This window comes from Oppia nitens, unplaced genomic scaffold (assembly GCF_028296485.1).
Source record: "Oppia nitens isolate AA-2021 unplaced genomic scaffold, nextdenovo-longstitch-racon4-pilon3 scaffold44_pilon_pilon_pilon, whole genome shotgun sequence".
Taxonomy (NCBI): domain Eukaryota; kingdom Metazoa; phylum Arthropoda; class Arachnida; order Sarcoptiformes; family Oppiidae; genus Oppia; species Oppia nitens.
The window spans coordinates 25,997-50,345 of NW_026533226.1; the positions used below are offsets into that span (position 1 = coordinate 25,997).

Sequence of the window (24,349 nt, forward strand, 5' to 3'; positions counted from 1 at the left end):
TATATAATTAATAATTATAATAATATTTTACTTATATATAACACACTATAATATAAAAATTAAAATAAGTCATTAAAATTAATAATAATAAATTTATTCAAATTGATTTTACATTAATTAAAAAAAAATTAATTACTATAATTATATTTATGTTTATATTATATATATATTATAATTATATACTACTACTAAAAAAAAAATWAAAAATTTTATTTATATAATCACATATTATTTTTAATTGACAATATATTGTTGCAAAATTATTATTTGCTTTTTTTGTAAGGTATAGGGGTATATACAGCCCCCATACCTCCCATGGCCTGCCATACCATACCCCCACCCCATCCATCCCACTAAACAATAGCTTGTTTAGCATCAATGGCTATATGCTTATCATTACTATTACTATTGGTTTTGTTGTCAACCCCTACCACCTCCTCATCGTGAGATTCATTATTATTGACGGCTAACTGATCCCTGTCCTCCACCACCCTATCCTTAATCAATGGTTGGGTCATATAATAATTATTGGCCACCGATTTGCGTCCGCGACGCCAACAAACCACAAACAGTGCAATCAATACGATAACCGGTAGTATAACACCCGTGAATATACCGGCCAATGTTAGCTTATATTTAAGATCACGGATACACTCGGGATCGACACCCCATGACCAGAGCCCGTCCTCCCGACATCGGCGTACTTCGTAGCCGACCAGCCGATAGCCGTCGTCGCACGAAAACCTGACGATAGTTCCCGGCCAGTAACGGTTCTCCGATTTGCGGCCATTTCTCGGTCGCGGTAATGCCGGACATCGGATAATCTGATCGCTCAGTTCCCGATGTATCAGTTCGGCTGATGCTTCGTCACGTTTGGTCTGCTGGGCGTAACCCGTGTCCTGTGTTACCACCAGATCGTATAGACAGGCCTTTTGTATGTATGTATGTATGGATAGATAGATTAGTTAGTTAGTGAGTGTATGTGTATGTGTATGTGTATGTGTATGTGTATGTGTATGTGTATGTGTATGTGTATGTGTATGTGTATGTGTATGTGTATGTGTATGTGTATGTGTATGTGTATGTGTATGTGTATGTGTATGTGTATGTGTATGTGTATGTGTATGTGTATGTGTATGTGTATGTGTATGTGTATGTGTATGTGTATGTGTATGTGTATGTGTATGTGTATGTGTATGTGTATGTGTATGTGTATGTGTATGTGTATGTGTATGTGTATGTGTATGTGTATGTGTATGTGTATGTGTATGTGTATGTGTATGTGTATGTGTATGTGTATGTGTATGTGTATGTGTATGTGTATGTGTATGTGTATGTGTATGTGTATGTGTATGTGTATGTGTATGTGTATGTGTATGTGTATGTGTATGTGTATGTGTATGTGTATGTGTATGTGTATGTGTATGTGTATGTATGTGTGTAATTTACTCTAGAAATTTCCTCTATTATTATTGTTGTTGTTTTTTTATTAGAAACTTTCTATATGAAAATTTCCCTATTATTGTTGTTTTATTGGAAAATTACTAGAAATTTCCCTATTATAATTGTTTTTGGAAATTTGCTAAAAATTTGTTAACAATAAACCCTAACCTGACTATCGCTGCACACTTTGTCGGCATCGGGCAGTCCATCCAAATCTTGTTGACTGATCTCAAATTTTGGTTCAAATTTTAGGTCATCATAATGGGAATGAGGAACTGGATTATGCCAGAACAGGGACTGACCCAAGTAAGGGGATTTGGTTTCTTTCAGCCGATAATGATTGGCAAAATTCAGGTACAGATCACGACTGGTCAGACCTGGTTGAGCACTGGGACCGTGCGAACCGTCGGGCAGTTCCAGGTCATCCAAGGGATCGCGGGTCCATTTGCCTATATATATACAAAAACATACAGTAATAATAATAATAATATCTATATAATACATACATCAAAAAAAATTTAGATAACACATTACACCTACACAACCACACCCACCCCACTACTAACAGTTATTGTACTTCAAATATAAACCTCCCAAACCCCTAACAACTAGTGGTTGTTTAAAATTTTAAAATATAAATTATAAATTAATAATAATTTAAAATTGCTTATTTTATTTTATTTTTTATTTATTTTATTTGTGAATTAAATTATTAATTAATTAAAAAATAGATAAACTAGGTAGTTTTTATTAACGTACTATATATATATATAAGTATATAATATTAGTAATAATAAACTAAATAACAAAAAAAAATTATAAATAAAATTAATTTGAATATTGATTTTTTAAGTCAATTGACTTTTGTATTAATAACTATAATAATAATTGTATTAATAATTTAAGTTAATTCAAATAAACTATTAAAAAATATTAATTATTTATATATATGATTATTATTATAGTTTAGGTAAAAATTTTCATATATTTTTTTGTATTGATCCCATTCCCAACCCAACCCAACCCAACCCAACCCAACCCAACCCAACCCAACCCAATCCCTTACCTAACAGTCCACGAGTGCTATTGATGAAAGTCTGGGGCAAATAAACGTTAAGCATCAACGAGCCGACCGGTGTGACCATAATCTCGACCCCAGCACCCGAATCAAACATAGCTATCACATGCGACATATTACGTATGCCGGCCGGTTGATACAGTTGGACACCCCTCAACTGTATGGATCGCATATCTGGTTGCCAAAAATAATACATTTCCTTATCGGCAAACAGGTACAGTTGAAACTGCCACCGGGCGGCCACTGGCCTCAACCGTAGTTCAACTATCGCCGATATATTATCGCGGATGGCTACCGCCGTCAAATGGGTACCGTCCAGATTGGGTAACTGTTCAAAGCGGCCGTGAATGTCCAATTTGTGGACCGGGGTATCGGTATTTATCAATACAAACTCGCCCTTACCGTTGAACGTATAGTTAAACCGGTCAAACGTTACGATATGCGGATCGCCGTAAACATTAGCTTAAAAAAATATGAAACATACATACATTTAGAGCACAGGTATGTAATTTTTGTTGTTGTTGTTGTTGGTATACATACCGACACCGGGCGGCTGATAGGATGAACAGTCCTGCGATGTGCGCCAGTAGTTAAACATTTGACAGGTATCGCTATTGTCGTCACCCTTACCCGATGCCGACCATTTACAGCAATAGAAAAACGGCATAATATCGTATAGCCAATAGGATAGTGTAGGTACCTGTGCTCATAAATGGATAGATGGATGAATGATAGGTATTCAGTTTAAAAATTATATATATATATATCATACTTCATAGACATAGCATAGACACACAAACACATAGACATACACATACATAGACACACACATAGACACACACATACATACACACACACATACACACATACATAGACATACCATGACAGCCATTTTGAACGGATGTTTGCCATAGACAAAGGCACGGGAGGGCCGGCCGCCAAACATGGTATCGGCTGTCTGTACTAACTCGCCGTAGTCGTCGTAACAACAGGTCTGACCCGAACCGCCGACTCTTTTGAATTTAATATTAAAAAAACAATAAAATATAAAAAACTAATTATCAATTGATATAACTTATCAAATAATAATAATAATAAATAAATTATTCAATTTATAATTATTTAGTAAAAAAAATATATACAATATTGAATATATATATATAAAATTATATATTAAAATAAATTAATCTAAAAACTATATTTATTTATTTTTGTAATAATTATTATAAATTATTTAAATTAAATTATAATTTAGTTAATTATAAGATTTAAATATATACAAAACAACAACAAAAAATTAATTTAAATTTTTAGATTAAAAGTTATTTTTTCAAATAAAATTATTATTTATTGTTTTCATATATTAATTGAATTTATAAAAATTGAAAAAAATATTTAAAAAACTAAAAACTATACTAACGATGGACGGGCCGTACGGACACAGTGTTGGGCGCCGTGATGTTGTGTATCGCACTTTTTGTCGATAACATTGCACTGGAGGTCGGGTGCAAATCGACCCCTATCACGTTCCGATTGGACAATAGTACAGGGACATCGGAAAACGGTTAGGGCAAACCTATCAAGCTCCTGTTCCCTATCGAACCATTTTGAACAAAATCTACCCGACCAATTGTGGCCGTACTCTCTGATCCAATAGGGTCGCATAAACCAACCTATTTATTTATGTGTGTGTGTGTGTGTGTGTGTGTGTGTGTGTGTTAAATATATGAAATACCATTATATATACCGATACCGATATATATAATACTGTTATATATAGCGATACAGATATATGTGATACAGTTATATATAGCGATACAGATATATGTGATACAGTTATATATAGCGATACCGATATATATGATATCGTTATATATAACTTATATTTATATTTATATATATGTATATCGATATATATGATATCGTTATATATATATATATATAGCGATACCCATATATTATATATGTCATATATTATATGATATAGTTATATATATATAGCGATACCCATATATTATATATGTCATATATTATATGATATAGTTATATATATAGTGATACCTATATATATAATACTGTTATATATAGCGATACCGATATATATGATATCGTTATATTTATATATATGTATATCGATACACATATATTATACATGATATCGTTAGATATATATATAGCGATACCGATATATATGATATTATTATACATACCGATACCGTTACCCCCCACCCAATAACACTAGTAGTATCACATATATTATATAAAATAATATATATATATAAAAAAAAATACTAAATACCTAATGGCATCGGTTTGGACCACAATGTTTGAGACCATTGATCGCCGGTAACATTGACTGCCAGATAACCGAAAGTAAACTCATAGTTATCAAACTGGCCAGGGACCAGTTTGGGTAGATTAGCTAGATCAAGTTCAAGTTGACCATTATTATCGGCACCCTGAGCCAGTTCAACCAGATAGGTCAATTGGGGATAGACATCGGACAGTTCACGATAGCCCCATATGGACACGGATACCTGGGCATTGTCCAGCCAGGTTAGGTCATCACTGTTCCAGCCGATGGTCAATATGTGCGGGTTGTCCGCACCCCCAGTCGCCGCCGCCGCCCCGTTAGCTGTCCGATCAATGGGTAGTTTCTCGACAATGTCCTCTTCCCTGACCCAGACATCATACTCTTTGCGTGCTTCCGATGATTCTAATGTGTTTGAGGAACGGTATGTTTTTTTTGATGATGATATAGTATTATTGGTGATGCAAATAAGCACCGGTAGTAGTACCGGTATTAAGTACTTACGGACATACATACGGGAATACCAGAATGTTTTGTCATCGACCGTTACGGTAAAGTCAACATAACCTATTGATAAGTGGGTGAGTGGGTGTGTGTGTTTATATACAACAAAAAAAAAATAATTTATATACAGTATTATAGATAAGAGATTTTTTGTTATATATATATATTTTTTATAGACAACAAAAATAAACTTGTTTTTTAAAAAAAAACTTATTAATTATAATAATAATTTTTTATCTAAAAAAATCATATTTTAAAAAAAAAAAGTTTTAAATGTTTTTATACTTTTTTTTAAAAAGTTTTTGTACTATATTTTTATCACAAAATAAATAAATAAATAAATAAACTGATACTTAATATTATATAGTCATATAAAAAAACAACAAATTAAAGGGATTGTTAGCTATTAGTTATTTAACCATAACTTACACAACAACAAAAAAATCAACAAAAAAATATATAAATATAATAATTGACTGATTAATAGCTGAATTGATTTTTTTGTGGTTAAAAAAATAAAAAAATTAAAAAAGTTTAGATATATTTATATGAGTACAGTATATATCATATTATATTATATTTTGTATATATATATATATACAGTATATACCATACCTTCGTACATAATCGGCGGTGTAATACATGAGCCAATATTCTGGGTCATCATACGACCTCTGACCTTAAATATATCAAAACGACATGTAATTAAGGAATCAGGGGTCAGACAGGGACCGGTAAAATTCAGTTCCTGTCCGCCCAACATCAGTATATAATCGGTTGATGTATGCAAACCCTATGGTATGGGATGGGTGGGTATAAATAGGTAATGTTATAATCAATATATAGTACTATATGTATGCTATAATATATATAATACTAAACCAATCGATCGGGTAGATTGGGATCCAGTTCCTTATTGACACAGGCACCCGGTTCCAGTTCCTCATCAATAGTAAAATAGTATCGCCCAGGTAGCCCGTTACCCCAACCCATTTTGGGCATTAGAGTTAGGCGTGGATTCTGGGAAAACGGCTGGTATTCATACGACTGGGTAGAGTTGCCACCATTGAAACCAATCTATATTTATTTAATGTAAGTTAAAATTGAGCTAGCTAAATTTTTTGTTTTAAATTAATTAAGTAATTTTTTTTTAATTACAAAAGCTGGCGGTCCATTAAGGCCGGCATAGTTATCCAAATGGGTTATCCATGATATCCATTCATAGTTAAACATAACAAACGTTTGCATCTCATCGGTAGCCAAAACCATTTGATAAGTGTTTGTCTATTTATTTTTTTTTAAATAATAATATTTTTATATTTAGTTTTTATTATTTATTACAATATATTATATTATAAAAAAATATCACAATAATGTAATTATAAAAAAATAATATATCAATAATGTAATTATAAAAAATCTATATAAATAATGTAATTATCTCTCTCTCTCGATATATATATAATAAAATACTGTATTAAATAATAATACAATAGTTTTTTTTAAATAGTTTTTAAATATTCAATACTATAATATAAAATTATAAAAAAATATCTATTGAATTAACTTTAGCATGCTTAATAATTCGTATATATATATATATACGAATAAATAGATATATAAATATATATATATGATTAATAGATATTTATTTATTTAGCATATTAATAAGTTATATTTGTATTTATTTATTATAATATTATTATTACTATTATTATTGTTTATTAATATGTTAAATAAATAAATATCTATTAATCATATATATATATAAATATATATATATATATATATATATATACAAGTATTTTAGTTAGTTATTTATTTAACATATTAATAAGCAATAATAATACTATAGTAATAAATAAATAACTATTAATAAATAAATTACTTTAATATATTATATTTAATAATCAACAACAAAAAATACCTTAAGCTCCCGTTCCCGGCGCCTATTAGGGAATGTCATGTTTTTCCAGGTAATAATAAACACAAATTTCGGCTGCCAGCCAACCGATGCGGCCATTGCCTGACCAAAATCCGATTGTAAACGTTGTTTGATTGACTGATTAGTTTCTTTGTCCATTTCAATCAGCCGATAGTAGACACCCGAACCCTCTACCTCAGAGGGTATGTCCTGATGGGCAAAAAATGCGGCAATAATTGACGGATCCTCTTCCAGATTGGTATCGTCGGGAACCATAGGAAATTCCACGGGAAATGAGTAACTTTTCAGACCCTTATTGAAGGTTACGTAACCGTCTTTGTGCACCTGTATGTATGTTATAATATGATTTATTACTAATAATTATTTATTTTATTTTTTTTCAGTTAAATATAACACATATTATTTACAGTTTATTTGAGATAATCATCATAACTGACAAAAAATATTTAGTATTTATTAATCATTTGACATTTAACTTAGTAGTCATTTATCAGTATATACTGTATATATCTTATATATTGTTATAAAAAGATATATCGCTTTAACTTTTATTTAGTCTATTAATATTCAATCAATTTTATTTTATCTATTTATCTTTAAAAAAATAAAAAATAAAATCAATAAAAATCTAATCAACTTTATAGCTATCAATGTTTGTCACAAACATACATACACATACACATACACATACACATACACATACACATACACATACACATACACATACACATACACATACACATACACATACACATACACATACACATACACATACACATACACATACACATACACATACACATACACATACACATACACAACACACATACACACAGTATATGAATATATATATATAGTGATTACGTACCCAAATATAGGTAAAGGCAAACCCGGAAAACGGTAGCCTAAACGGTAGGGGCTGATCGTGCATCTGTTTCATCGAATTGATAGTTGTCAGATAGTCTGATGGCTCGTACGGATACATAAGCTGATCGCTACCATCCCAACCATCACCATTAATAATTGGTGGTGCCATTTCCAATTGTTGATGGTGTTGGCCCCATTGTTGGCCATAGTGTCCCGGATGAGCACCACCCGGTTGATGATGAAATTGTTGTTGTGGTGGTGGTGGTGGAGGTGCTGGGGGTGCTGGATGATTTATATTGGTTTGTAAATTGGGCTCCTGGTAATCATGACCATGGTGAGTATGGTGGGGCCGATGATGCGGTGAATTACCAGTAACTTATTTTTTTTTTATTAAAAATAAATCACATTTAATTAATAAATTATAATAGTATTGAATATAATAAATAATTAGATTTTTTTTTTAAAATAATATTTAATTATATATATCATTAGGTGAAATAAAGGCATTAATTAATTAATTGTTTATTTTTAATAAAATAAATATGAATTAATTTTTTTTTTTTAATATACTTTATATAAAATTTTATCTAATTATCAGAAAATTTAAAATAGTTTTTTCCACTAATTTTATTGAACTATGAAAATAATTTATGACAAAATAAAATAACACTTAATCGAAATTAATTAATTATTTATAATTATTATTATTATTATTATTATTAAATATTAATAAGTCAATGTTTTTTTTTAATTTTAATAAACTAGTTTAATATTATTTGAACCATTAATACATTGTAATTTGTAATAATAATATTTTACATATAAACGAAAATATTTTAATAATATTATTAAGTCTTATAAATAAAAAAAAAATTTTGAATACCATTTGTGATGACAATTGAAATAATAATAACAATATTAATAATACTATTAGACATCAAAACCGGGTTAATGTACGACATTATTGTCAAAAAATAATAATAATTAAAAAAAAATTATAATAAATCAAAACTACACTGAAATTCAGTGAAAAACAATTATTTTTTCTACTGTTAATAAATCATTTAATTATAGATCACATTAATTATAGGCTATCAATATAACAACAACAATATATAATATATATTTTTATTTTTTGCATAACTATTTGCTATCTAAATGACAAATAATTAACAAATCAAAAAAAATGATTGTAATTAAAAATAACAGTTAAACTAATAAAAAAAAATGTTTGCAGACTATGAACATATAAATATTGATAAAAAATAAATAAATATTAGATTTTTTTACTAATATACCAATTAATCCACTGATAGTTTTTGAGACAATAGGGAAGTGTTTTATATGTAGTGATTCAGGTATTGAAGTGTTTGAATGTCTAATAGTTATGTTTAATAGTTATGTTTAATAKWTATTACTRTATATATAATATATTAGTAAAATTTTTTGTGGGACAGGTAGACACACACACACACACACATACATACAAAAAAGGTATGTCTGTACTAATAAGTATATTATATATACYRTATAATAACAATATCTTAATTTTTTTAAATATGTGATTATAAGTGTTGCCATTATTAATCCCTTTACACAACAAATTTTGTTAATTATTTTTTATCACTGATTACTGATTACTACTTAAAATCACACAACAATTACTTGTGAAGTGATAATAGTATTTAATTTAGGTATTAGTTATAAATATATATATATAAAATATTTGCTTTTACTGTATATATACTGTATATATTACGTTAAAATTGTTACTTTAAGTATTAGTAATATATAACCAAAAAAAAAATTAATGATAATTATGTGTTTCTTTTTGTTGTTGTTGAAAAATATTGTAATATTAATAATTGCAAAATTAATATATTAATTATTAATAATTAATTTAATATAACTTTTACCATAACTATTAGTCAAATAAAAAAAATTATTATATTTTATAATTTTTTTTAAAACTATAAAGTTCAATTTATTTTCTATAAAAATATTTATATAACAATGTATGATTGATACTAATTAAATAATAATAATAATAATAATGATAAAGGCGCCAGTACATATTTTGTCTATACATTATATATATATATATATATAATAATAATAWWWATAATAATTTATTGACATTTATTATGTTTTAACACTTCACACATAATAATAATAATCATTATTTATTTATTTATTTTTGTTGTTGTCTTTATTGATAACAATATAATTTTTATTTTTTTTAATCAATATATATATAGTATATACTGTATATAAAGTAAAAGTAAAATAATTTATACTATATATATATATATTGTATTAATATTGTACATGTATAATACCAATAAAATAATTTAAACCTATATTATTAAATTATAAAATATATATATTTTTATATTATTATATTATACAATATTGAAAATTATGCATGATAAAAATAATTTTTCAATTGTAATAATAATAATTTCAATAACAAAAAGTATATATATATAATAATAATTAATATTAATAAATGTTTTTTTTAAATAAATAAATTTTATTGTTTTAAATAATTTACAMAATTTTTATAGTTTTTTTTAARTAAGTGAATAATATTAATAAATGTTTAAAAATAATATATTTTATTGTTTTTAATAATTTACACAATTTCTATAGTTTTTTAAATAAGTGAATAATATTAGTAAATGTTTTATTTATTAYAACAACAATAAAAACATAAAATAAATAATTTTACATTTTATTAAATAAAAGTCTAAATAGTTTATATATATATATATTTATTAAATTAATTAATAATAAATTAAATAAATATAAGTATAAATATTTATAACTATTTATAGTATACTAATTTTGTAGCTAGCACAATTAACACTTRGTTGAAATATCWATCCGGCATGGTCTAGTGGTTAGGATAGCTGGCTCTCACCCAGCAGGCCCGGGTTCGATTCCCGGTGTCGGAACAATTTTTATTTAAATTTTTTTGTGATTAATTTTTTAAAATAAAAATAATGTTCCGACACCGGGAATCGAACCCGGGCCTGCTGGGTGAGAGCCAGCTATCCTAACCACTAGACCATGCCGGATATGTGCATTGAATAAATTAGTGTAAAACTAAAATATTTTTTTGTGTAATTAATATTTTTAGTCTAAAAATAATTTTTTAAAGTTCAAACATCAAACATACATGTTTATATTTTTGTTTGTTTACAATATATTACTATATATATATATACTGTACATAGATATTGTTGATAACATTTTTTTTATTTTTTAAATAGATTACTATATTATATATACAAGTATTTATATTATAGTATATATACTGTATATAATGTTTGTATTGTTTTTTTTTTTTTAGTTAACCATTTTTATTGTTGTTTAGCCGTTTGTAAAACAATTACCGTATAATTCATCATAAATGTGAATACCTAATTGAAAATATATTATTATTATAATAATTATATTTGTTGTCTTAGTTTTTAAAAGATAACAAAAAAAATACTAATAATTATTATTATTAGTGTGCAATATATCTAATAAACAAAAAAAACAACATAACTATATATATATATATATATATAATAATAATCATTATAAATAATATGATTGATTGTAAAATAATTGCAAATATATCACAAAATTATTAAAATATTAAAACAATATTAAAAAAAACTAATAATTTTAATTTTAAAAAAAATCGATAACTTATATTATAAATATTTATTTAAAAAAAAAATGTTTATAAAATTAATAATAATAACAAATTAAATGTTATTATAAATTAAATAAAATTACTGTAAGTATTAAAATCATAGATTAAAATATAATTTATTTTTTTTTAAATAAAATAATGTCTACTATTATATATACAGTAATATACTAATAATTTTATTTAATGAAAAAAAATAATTAATAAAATAGACTAAAAACTATCGATAATTACCGTCAATAGTGTCTGTTTCCTAAAGTTGGCGAACCCGCCAATAGTAAACCCGAACGGTATGTCCCGTGACTGTGACTTAAAGGCCAGCCATTGGCGAAATACGGACGGGTCGTCCGCTAACTGTTGGCCGACACCAAACCCGAGGTCGTCCAATGAGGCCATCACACGTTCGGATCGTTCATAGACCAGACCATTGGCCCAACAGTTGACCACCAGTTTCAGACACTCGGAGCACATGAAAAACGTTGTGACCGTTGAATACTGTCGGAGAATCGGTAGATTCTGGGCCGTACAGTATACCTGAACCATAACCGTAAATACGGCAACGGATATGTCCAGTATGTTGACTTTGGCTACCGTACGATCCAATGATACCAATTGGCGTTTAATTTCGCAAAATAATCGCCTGTTTTCCGATAGTGACCTGAGCTGACGGACGACGTTGTTTGACGGTATGCCGTCGTTTCGCTGATGACCAGCCATAGGATGTATTTGTTGGCCATCTTTATCTATTGTGTTTGAGAGTGAGAGATAGAGATAGACAGAGAAATAGACAGAGATATAGACAGAGATATAGACAGAGATATAGACAGAGATATAGACAGAGAGATATAGACAGAGAGAGAGATAGACATTGAGAGAGAGAGACAGAGAGATAGACAGAGAGAGAGACAGAGAGATAGACAGAGAGATAGACAGAGAGATAGACAGAGAGAGACAGAGAGATAGACAGAGAGATAGACAGAGAGAGAGACAGAGAGAGAGAGACAGAGAGATAGAGAGAGAGATGGATAGAGAGATAGACAGAGAGATAGACAGAGATATAGACAGAGAGAGAGAGAGAGACAGAGAGAGAGACAGAGATAGACAGAGAGAAAAACAGAGAGAAAAACAGAGAGAAAAACAGAGAGAAAACAGAGATATTAAATATACTAATATTTTATACACAAAAAAATATATACTAAATAATAACATTCAATAGTAGAGCACTGGTAGAGTTAGAGTTAGGTTTAGGTTAGTTAGTTAGTCTATCGTGTAATCAACAAAAATATCGCTTACTCTTGTATCTATTGGCCAGTTGTCTAATATTATCATTGATCTGTTTGAGTACTTCCCAGGCAACATGCGATATGTTCCACATGAGGAACGTTACCGACCATATGGTTGAATTTGATAGGAATGCCTGTATCAGTACAATCAATGTACGTATGAAATTCTGGCGCCAATAGTGTGGATCATCCCGGAGCTCATCATCATCGTTGTCATCATCATCATAGCTGATGGAGGAGGATGTAATCAGTAGTTGGTATAGTTGATATAGGCCTACCAGTAATGGTATGATTATGTGTAGTAGCCATACGACAAATATCATAAACAATCGGACGGAGCCATCGATACGATAGATTAGGAAAAACCTAATTTAGAGGGAATGATTCACTTATTACGAAATAGTAAGAAATCTAGACCACCACCCTTTTTGCTCACCCCCCCCCCGATCCTCTATGTTCTCAATTGTTTGCATGTTAATATAAAAACAAACAAAAAAATTATGATTATCGCATAACCCACTAAGCGCTAACCCACCCGCCCCCCTCTGCCCACCACAAAAAATAAAATATCTATTATGCGAACATTTTGTACCCCTACCCCCCCCCTCTCCATCGTTTGCAACAATTTGCTTTGACAGTGTGTGTGTGTGTGTATGTATGTATGTATGTATGTATATATGTATGTATGTATGTATGTATGTATGTATGTGTGTGTGTGTGTGTGTGTGTGTGTGTGTGTGTRTGTMTGTGTGTGTGTATGTGTATGTATGTATGTGTGCGTGTATATATATGTATGTATGTATGTGTGTGTGTATATATGTATGTATGTGTGTGTATGTGTGTGTGTATATATATGTATGTATGTATGTGTGTGTGTATATATGTATGTATGTGTGTGTATGTGTGTGTGTATATATATGTATGTATGTATGTGTGTGTGTATATATGTATGTATGTGTGTGTATGTGTGTGTGTGTGTGTTTGTGTGTCTGTGTTTATTTGTATGTATGTATGTGTGTGTGTGTAGTATTGTCTACTACTAACCTAAAGAATCGGATGCCATAGATCTGGAGAAACCAGAATATAATGATTGACCGAAAATCTTGACTGACTTTCAGGGCTAACATCAAATAGTAGACCACTTGTTGGTCGGTTGTGTTCAGTAAGGTTAGCATGAGTTTGGTTTGCATAAAATAATACATAACCAAACAGTTCATACCCATCAATACCATACCGAACCCCAAGCCATAGTAACGAAGCCATTGGTTAACCTGGAGTTCATCGGTTAAGGGGTTAAAGGTTAGTCCGCCAAATGTTGTACCACTGAATAGGCGGTAATACCACATAAATACCTTAACCCTTAGCATAACTGTTTGCCTATTGATTAGTTGGACAAACAGTTTGCTGACAAACATTATTATTATTTTTTGTGTTAAATGTGATAATCAGTTTCAAAAAATTAAAAGATAAATAAATAGAAAGTTTTTTTTTTGTTGAAAAACTTATCCAAAAAAAAATAAATAAATTATTTTTGAATTTTTATATATATTTTTTTGTTATTAGAAATTAGTTTATATATTAATAATTTAAATAAAATATATGAGTTTTTTTAGTGTGAATTGAATTTTTGTAATAAAATTAATGTAATGTAATAAATAAAATATATACACAAATAATATCTCATAGTATATTGACATATAAATTATGAATAATAAATTAGTTTTTAATAATAATTTATTATTATTGAATAATAATTTTATTTAATTAAAGTTTGATTACTATTATTATTATATAGTATTATTGTTAACATTATATATAAAAAAAATATTAAATGTATTTGAATTATACTAATAAATTATTATTATTATAAATTATAATCAATCATAGTTTTATATATATATATATATATATAAAATAACAATAAATTAGTTTATTAGGTAAATTAATTTTTATATTTACAATTTTTTTTGTATATTATATATATACTGTATATTAATACAATGAAACATATTAAGCAATTTATATAAATAATAACAATATTTATAAGGAATTGAAAAAAATATAAAAAATTTATTACAAATTTATTTTGCAATTAATACAAAAAAAACAATTTTTTTTGACAATTAGTTTTTAGATATTTATAAGCAAATGAACAGATAGTTTGTGTGAAGATTTAATTGATATAACGATTGAAATCTTTGATTACATTCGCTATAATCACATATGAATTTCAATTCAATTAAATCGTCGGATGATATGTTGTATTGTCTAAAACAATGATTATTTTTTTCAAACTATTATTATTATTATTATCTAAACAATTATAAATCAACAATTGTTTTTTGATCGGCAAATGTTCTGATAATTTATGTTTAGTTTTAATTTTAATATTTATGTGAAAATAATTTCAGACAACTATTATTATAATCACATTTAAATAGCCAATGCATTTTGCATTTATCAAGTTTTTTATCAAGTTTTTCAAAATCATAACTATTATTGGCAAACAATTTCTGGAAATTTAGATGAAAACATTTAAATTGACTATTAATTTGATTAAAACATATATTGTTTGAAATATTTTCAAACAATTTCTAGTTTTACATTTTAATTGATTATTATTATTATTACTGTATTAACAATTAGTTTATTATTATTATTATTATTATTATTAAGTTTTTTATGTCTATTTGTATGTTTTGTATGATTTTGTTTGAATCGTTTTATTACAATTATTATTAACATTACATATAAATTGTTAAATTAAATTTAAATTCTAATTTTTAATTTTTTTATATAAAAATTTAATTAGATTAAAATTTTGTTTTGTAATAAAACTAAATTTATTAATTTTTCTATTATAATTAAGTATATACTAGTATTAAAATATTTAATATATATATATATTAAAAACATTAAATACCATCAATTGTTGTTGATGTTGTTTGTATGTTAAAAATTACCATGCTAATTAAAATAATTAGCCCTAATATTGTTTTCAACATAATTATTATTATTAGTGAAATCAGCAATGTAAAATTTAAAAAAAAATTATTTATTTTCTAAATTAATTATTAATAAAAATCTGTTTTTTTAAATTTATAAATATAATGTTAAATTTACGCAATTTTTTTATTACTTCCATATCTAATATCAGTTATAATTAAATGTTTTTATGTTTAATTAAAAATAAAAAAAAGTATTAATAATTTATTATTCTATTTAAAATATATTTGCAAATTATTTTTTAAAATTAATATTTAAAAAAAGTTTAAAAATATAATTATTACAAAAACTAGTAATTATTATCAATTGTTTTTTTTTTTGATACAATTAACTCTAGAAATTAAATTATATTATTTAACAATATATTATAGTTTATTTATTTTTTAGTTTTTCATGCAATGTATAAATATATTTATTAATTATTATTATTAATTAATTAATTTTTAAAATAATATTTAAAATTTCAATATTATTATGTTTGATCAAATAATTTATAAACTGTACAGTTATTGTTAGACTATTTAACTTAATAATAATAATAAAATAATTAAAATTTAATAATAAAAATAAATAAAAATCTATTAGTTAATATACAATTAATATATCTAATAGTAATAATAATACAAATACAATTTATTTTTAAAAAAAATTGCGATTATTTTATTGAAATTTTTTGTATGTATTTTATCAAACTTTGTTTAATTTACTTAACTCTTATAATTTAAAGTAATTATTATTATCATTATAAATAAATAATTATTAATATATATATATATTTATTTAATTATTGAATATAATTATTTAGTTAATATAATTTAAATAATTCACAAAAATTAATTTTTATACAATTAAATTGATCTATTAATAAATACTATGCTATTTATTGATTGTGAAATTTACAATTATTTAAATAAAACAACAATTATTGTAACATTTGTTTGTACAGTGATTTAATTATATTACTAGTATAATGTAATTTTAAAAAAAAAACTATTATCATCATTTTATAAATAATTTTTACTAATAATATTAATAATAGTATTTCTAGTAAAAATACTAATTAAAAAAATACAAGTCACATACATATACCCTAATATACTAGTTTATAAAAATTTATTAATTAAATAGATAAAAACCTAAACAAATTAATAGTACAGTATTAGTACAAATGTTAGTATTTTTTTTTGAAAAAAATTATTTTATTAATGATTAATTTTTTAGGTGCATATTATTTTATATATTATTTATTTAAATTGCATATAAATTTCAAATAAAAAAATTTAGCATGAATAAAAGTACAATTAAATATAAATATATTTATATATATATATATATTTGTAGGATATTTTTTTGGATTTAAAAAAAACTATTATTATTTAATATAATATTTTAAATTTATTAAAACTTGTTAAATTAATTGGCAGTCGTGTTGTTGATTTTATGGAAATATAACTTTATTTAAATTCATTGAAAAATACAGTATTAATATTATTATAGTATAAAGTTTTAGCACTATTATACTGTATGTGCTCCTCATATGACACCGTGAGGTATGTCCAGTGAGTCTCCCTATTTATGGTTGAACTCAAGGATACCTACACTACTGGTGACCCATATTTGGGATACAAAATTCAAGTGAAATATAATAATTAAAATATTTGAAAAGTTGAGATAATGTTAAATATATTGTAAATATTGAAAGTGAAGTTATATTTAAATTTTAGTACTTTTATCGGTACTTTTGTATCAATTATCAAATATGTATTTTCATTGTTTGCGTATGGATTGACATTAAGTTTATTTATTGTGTTTAACAATTGATTTTATATTTAGTGTATAATTATAGATAAAATTAAATGAAAAACCTTTTAACATAGGTATTGAAATATGTAAAGTGTAATCAAATACAGTATAAATATAGTTACTGCAAGTTTTCAATCATAAATGATAATAAAAATAAATGTATTAAATGTTTATACAGTTTTAATTTTCGGTATACTTTACATCCCCCTGTTTTATAACTTTATTTATGGGGTATATAACCGAAGTTTTGAGATATGAAATATATCTGAAGTTTTACCCTTTTTGTCACACTGTATACGATAGGAAACATTTGATAATTTTTCAAGTATTTTATATGGACCTATCATAATGGGCTCTAATTTACCTCTAGATATARMATTTTTRTTTTCAATATAAACTAAATCATTAAYATTTAATTCAATGGGTATATGTTTCTTATCGTAATATTTTTTATTTAATTCATGACTTTTAATACTATTATTAAAAGCGATTTCTCTATTATTTTCTAAAGTGTTTTTTGTGTTATACATTTCATATGGTTTTATACCAAACATTAAATATTTAGGTGTATATGTAGTTACATTATGTGGTGTATTATTGTAATCATTTGTTACATCAATCAATAATTTAGGCCAACATTTCTGTGTATTATTATCATTGAATTTACATCTAAGTCTAGTGACAACTGTTTGGACAACACGTTCACACAAACCATTACTTTGGCTACAGTTTGTTGAGATAAACATTATTTTGATATTATTTTTTTCTAAAAACTTTTTAAACTCATTTGATTTGATAGCAGTATATCTATCAGCCAGTATTAGCTTTGGTTTTTCAGTTTTGATTATCAAATTAATTAAATTAATGAAATCTTTTGCACTTTGAGTACGGGAAGCAAATGTCCATAAATAGCGGGTAAAGTGGTCTATAGCTATATGTATGTACTGTTTATGTGAGTTGTAGCCACTTAGGCCACCCTTAGTATCAATTGATATAATTTCAAATGGTTGTGTAGCCGGTCCTAACTGTGACAATGAACCGTATTTTAGTTGTTTAGATAGTTTACTTGTTTGGCATACAATACAACTAACAATGTATTTATGTATTTTATCGCAAATATTTTCAATGTGATAACTATTACTAATTAATTGCAACATTTTTCGATAACCTATATGACCATAATTTATATGACAATTTTCAATTACCGTATTTTCTATATCAATAGGTATATAGATTTTCATCAAATCATTTTTATTTTTAACTATCAAATCATTATTAACTATAGTATTTTTAGGCAAATTATTTAGATAATTTTTTTGTGAATTTTTAATAACATTTATATCAATGAGATTAACGTATTTTAAAATATAATTATCATTTGATTGATCTGACATTGGGTTTCTACTTAACAGATCTGCTTCAATATTTTGAGAACCCGGTATATATTTTATTTCAATGTTATACTGGCTTAACCTGACTGACCAATTGAATAGCCGTGTGTTTGGCTTTTTAACGGATTTCAACCATTTAAGTGGGTTATGATCGGTATAAACGATAATTGTTTTATTATAGAGATAATGGTGCCAATACTCAATAGCTAATACTAGTGCCAGACACTCAAGCTCAGTAATATCATAATTTATTTGATAACTTAATAATTTTTTTGAAAAATATCCAATTGGATGTAACTGTCCATCATTTTGTAACTGTTTGAAGACAGCACCGACACCTATTTTAGAGGCATCAGTATATAGTATGCATTCCCTATTTGGGTTATAAATACATAATATAGGGTTAGATATTAAATAATCTTTAATTTTGTTGAAAGCATTTTCGCAATCATTAGACCAATTAAATTGTGTATTTTTCTTTAATAACTTATACATTGGATTTAACATATTGTATGCATTAGGTATGTATTTAAAGTAAAAATTAACTTTACCTAAAAATTTTTGTATTGATTTGACATTTTTAGGGACTGGGAATTGTTTGATAGCTATTGTATTATCATTTAGTGGGCTATACTTATTACACTGTATAATATGACCTAAAAATTTTACAGTTTGTTTAGCAAAATTACATTTTGATAATTTTAATTTTATATTTTCTAATCGCAATGAGTTTAACACTAATTCAATGTGTTTTATGTGTTCATTGTATGTTTTGCTAAATATTAATATATCATCTAAATAATTTTTGCATATTTTTTGCAAATTATGTTTATTTATTATAGTTTGTATAGCTCTTTGAAAAATTGATGGACTATTTCTATAGCCAAATGGCATTACTAGCCATTCTAAGTGATTATTTTTTGTAACAATAGCTGTCTTATATACATCATTTGGATGTACTCTTATATGCCAATAACCTGAAGTAATATCTAGTGTTGTAAAATRTACGCAATCAAGCAAATTATCAATTATATCACTAAATAAAGGAAATGGGAAATTATCAGGTACAGTAATTAGATTCAGTTTCCGGTAATCACAACATAGCCTACATCGTGTCCCCTCATCTTTTTTATCAGCTAAGGTCACGGGAAAAGCATAGGGACTAAGGGAACGCCTAATCATACCTTTTTCTACCAACATCTCTAATTGTTGATCAATTGTTTGCTGATCGGTATCTGAGCACCGATAGGGTCTTAAATTAATTGGCATATTGTTTGTTAGGTTTAGTGTACAGTATTCAATATCTATACATCCTATGTCATACTTATCCTTAGAAAACATATTACTGTATTTGTTAAGTAAATTATTTAATTTAATATCATATTCATTATTTATGTCATATATATTTGTCATTTTATATTCATTTATATTTATTGACTTTTTTAATTCATTTGTTTCATTGAAACAGTATTTACTTAACTCTAAGTTCATATAATTTGAAACTATTTGTTCACATTTATTATCATTAATTACTTGAAATATTTGAAAATTTTCATTCATTTTTAGCTTAAATATTTTAATAATATCTAATCCTAATAATAGATTATAATTAGCATTGCTTATGACATATAATTTTATTTTATGCGTTTGAGAACCTATGGTGAGGTATACTAGTGAGAGACCTAAACATGTATTTGTATTACTAATAGTATTAAAATTAGTATATGTTTTACTAATATTTATATTTAATTGTTTGCATATTTTATTATTAATTATTGATATGTTTGCCCCTGGATCAAATAGTGCATAAATTATTTGATTATTAAGTATAGTGTATATGTATATCAGGGGAACATATTTAGATCTCACTATTAGTTTAAATCGATATCATTGATATCGTTTTCAGACTGTGCCGACTGTACTGTATTATTATCAATAGTATTGATTGCTTTAGTATTACTATGTGATTGACTGTTATCTCTCTTAAACTTATTGTTTCGACAATCTCTGGCCCAATGATATCGGCCGTTGAAACCTATTTTCTCACATATCATGCAAGGGTTGGGAGGCTTTGATTTATTAAACTTAAAGTTAGGTTTRGCCTGAGTTTTRTTACTAAAATTTGTATTAGTTTTGAAAGTTTGAAATCTCTTTAGATTGTTTTCAGCAGATTTTGCTATATTATAAAACTCACAGAAAGTTTTCGGTTTAACRGCAATGAAATTGTCAATCATTTTTGGATGCAAATTATTGATTAATAGAGGTATCATTTGTTGCTCAGTTAGTTTCGCTAATAAACCTAATCGTCTTTTACTCTCAAAATATTCTTTAACRCCAATTTTAATATCATATTTAATGTTTATAAACTCAATGATTGGATCTACTGTTTCAACGCCAAATCGGTTAATTAGTTTGTGTTTAATGTCCAAATAGTTATCATTACAATAATTTTCAATATACCAATTTAATGCATCATCCATTAAATAGTTACCTAACATAACTGCTTTCACACTATCAGACCATTTATAATAATTAGATATAATCTCATATCTCTTTAACCAGTTTTCAATAGAAACCTTATCGCTAGAGCCGCGAAAAATCTGTAACTTAGGCTTACTGTTAGAAACAACAATTTGTTTGTCGGATGAGATGTCTTCAGTTTCTGAGTCCGTCGATTGGTTTGATGAGATCAACACTTGATTTGGTGACGGCATCACTGGATTGGGTGGTATTTCGATCTCCGGTTCCGATTGTAGTACTGGTGGTTGAGATGAAACTGACTGTCGGCGTTGCCGTCGCTGACGTCTCGTAGGCATTGTTTGGTTGTATGGATGCGTCCAACAGTTCCTCTTTTGATTGATTAGTTTGATGAGTGATGAGAGCGTCGATACCTCTTTCAGCAGCTTCTATGCCCACTTCGGTAGCCACAACCGGGAGCACAACTTTTTTGATTGTTTTGAAGACAAAAGTGAGAAGTCGACCACAGATGACGGTGCCGTTCAGTACACAGAGCACAACACAGATAATTAAAAGTTTTTTATATAATAACATAAAGTATATGTTTTGGAGGATCACTAATCCTGCCGACTTGTAGGATATTTTTTGGATTTAAAAAAACTATTATTATTTAATATAATATTTTAAATTTATTAAAACTAGTTAAATTAATTGGCAGTCGTGTTGTTGWTTTTATGGAAATATAACTTTATTTAAATTCATTGAAAAATACAGTATTAATATTATTATAGTATAAAGTTTTAGCACTATTATACTGTATGTGCTCCTCATATGACACCGTGAGGTATGTCCAGTGAGTCTCCCTATTTATGGTGGGACTCAAGGATACCTACATTACTGGTGACCCATATTTAGGATACAAAATTCAAGTGAAATATAATAATTAAAATATTTGAAAAGTTGAGATAATGTTAAATATATTGTAAATATTGAAAGTGAAGTTATATTTAAATTTTAGTACTTTTATCGGTACTTTTGTATCAATTATCAAATATGTATTTTCATTGTTTGCGTATGGATTGACATTAAGTTTATTTATTGTGTTTAACAATTGATTTTATATTTAGTGTATAATTATTGATAAAATTAAATGAAAACCCTTTTAACATAGGTATTGAAATATGTAAAGTGTAATAAAATACAGTATAAATATATTTACTGTAAATTTTCTATTATAAATGTTTATAAAAATAAATGTATTAATTGTATGTTTAGTTATAATTTTCGGCATACCTTACATCCCCCTGTTTTATAACTTTGTTTATGGGGTATATAAYCGMAGTTTTGAGATATGAWATATATCTGAAGTTTTACCCTTTTTGTCACACTGTATACGATAGGAAACATTTGATAATTTTTCAAGTATTTTATATGGACCTATCATAATGGGCTCTAATTTACCTCTAGATATAACATTTTTATTTTCAATATAAACTAAATCATTAACATTTAATTCAATGGGTATATGTTTCTTATCGTAATATTTTTTATTCAATTCATGACTTTTAATACTATTATTAAAAGCAATTTCTCTATTATTTTCTAAAGTATTTTTTGTAATATACAATTCATATGGTTTTATCCCAAACATTAGATATTTAGGTGTATATGTAGTTACATTGTGTGGTGTATTATTGTAATCATTTGTTACATCAATCAATAATTTTGGCCAACATTTCTGTGTATTATTATCATTGAATTTACATCTAAGTCTAGTGACAACTGTTTGGACAACACGTTCACACAAACCATTACTTTGGCTACAGTTTGTTGAGATAAACATTATTTTGATATTATTTTTTTCTAAAAACTTTTTAAACTCATTTGATTTGATAGCAGTATATCTATCAGCGAGTATTAGCTTTGGTTTTTCAGTTTTGACTATTAGATTAATTAAATTAATGAAATCTTTTGCACTTTGAGTACGGGAAGCAAATGTCCATAAATAGCGGGTAAAGTGGTCTATAGCTATATGTATGTACTGTTTATGTGAGTTGTAGCCACTTAGGCCACCCTTAGTATCAATTGATATAATTTCAAATGGTTGTGTAGCCGGTCCTAACTGTGACAATGAACCGTATTTTAGTTGTTTAGATAGTTTACTTGTTTGGCATACAATACAACTAACAATGTATTTATGTATTTTATCGCAAAAATTAAATATATATATATATATAGAAAATTGCAAAATCAAGTTAATTATCTTTCAAATATATTTTAACATTCATTATATTATTGACTTAACTATCAAAAAAAAAAAATAAAAAAAAAATTGTTTGTTTAAACAGTTGATTAATATCAATAATAATGATAACTAAATAAATCACTAATTATAATACATTTATATTTTTCATTACAGTATATAATTAGTGTCAAACAATCATATTATTATCATTTTATTTTGTTATACATTATTATAATCAATTGATATCATCATAGAGTTACTAATAATTAATTTTTTTAGTTTAAAAAATTCAGTTTTAACTAAAAAAAAA

The 24,349-nt window shown here is 26.3% G+C and overlaps 1 protein-coding gene and 2 non-coding genes across 3 annotated transcripts; 1 reads left to right on the forward strand and 2 right to left on the reverse strand.

Moving 5' to 3' along the window:
- Positions 1-314: 314 nt before the first annotated feature.
- On the reverse strand, positions 315-9,052 carry LOC128959315 (protein mesh-like). The gene is made up of 14 exons (XM_054305257.1): positions 9,032-9,052; positions 8,150-8,523; positions 7,264-7,605; positions 6,495-6,620; positions 6,219-6,413; positions 5,952-6,129; positions 5,337-5,399; positions 4,821-5,237; positions 3,942-4,194; positions 3,402-3,534; positions 3,062-3,221; positions 2,510-2,983; positions 1,612-1,892; positions 315-929 (listed from the first exon to the last, which is right to left on the reverse strand). Exons 2-14 carry the CDS (start codon positions 8,315-8,317, stop codon positions 354-356), a joined length of 3,366 nt encoding a protein of 1,121 aa, XP_054161232.1. The 5' UTR covers positions 8,318-8,523; positions 9,032-9,052; the 3' UTR covers positions 315-353.
- A 1,981-nt stretch (positions 9,053-11,033) lies between these two features.
- Trnae-cuc (transfer RNA glutamic acid (anticodon CUC)) lies at positions 11,034-11,105 on the forward strand. The gene has a single exon. It is a non-coding gene; the product is annotated as a tRNA-Glu (tRNA).
- A 51-nt stretch (positions 11,106-11,156) lies between these two features.
- Trnae-cuc (transfer RNA glutamic acid (anticodon CUC)) lies at positions 11,157-11,228 on the reverse strand. The gene has a single exon. It is a non-coding gene; the product is annotated as a tRNA-Glu (tRNA).
- Between the last annotated feature and the right edge of the window lie 13,121 nt (positions 11,229-24,349).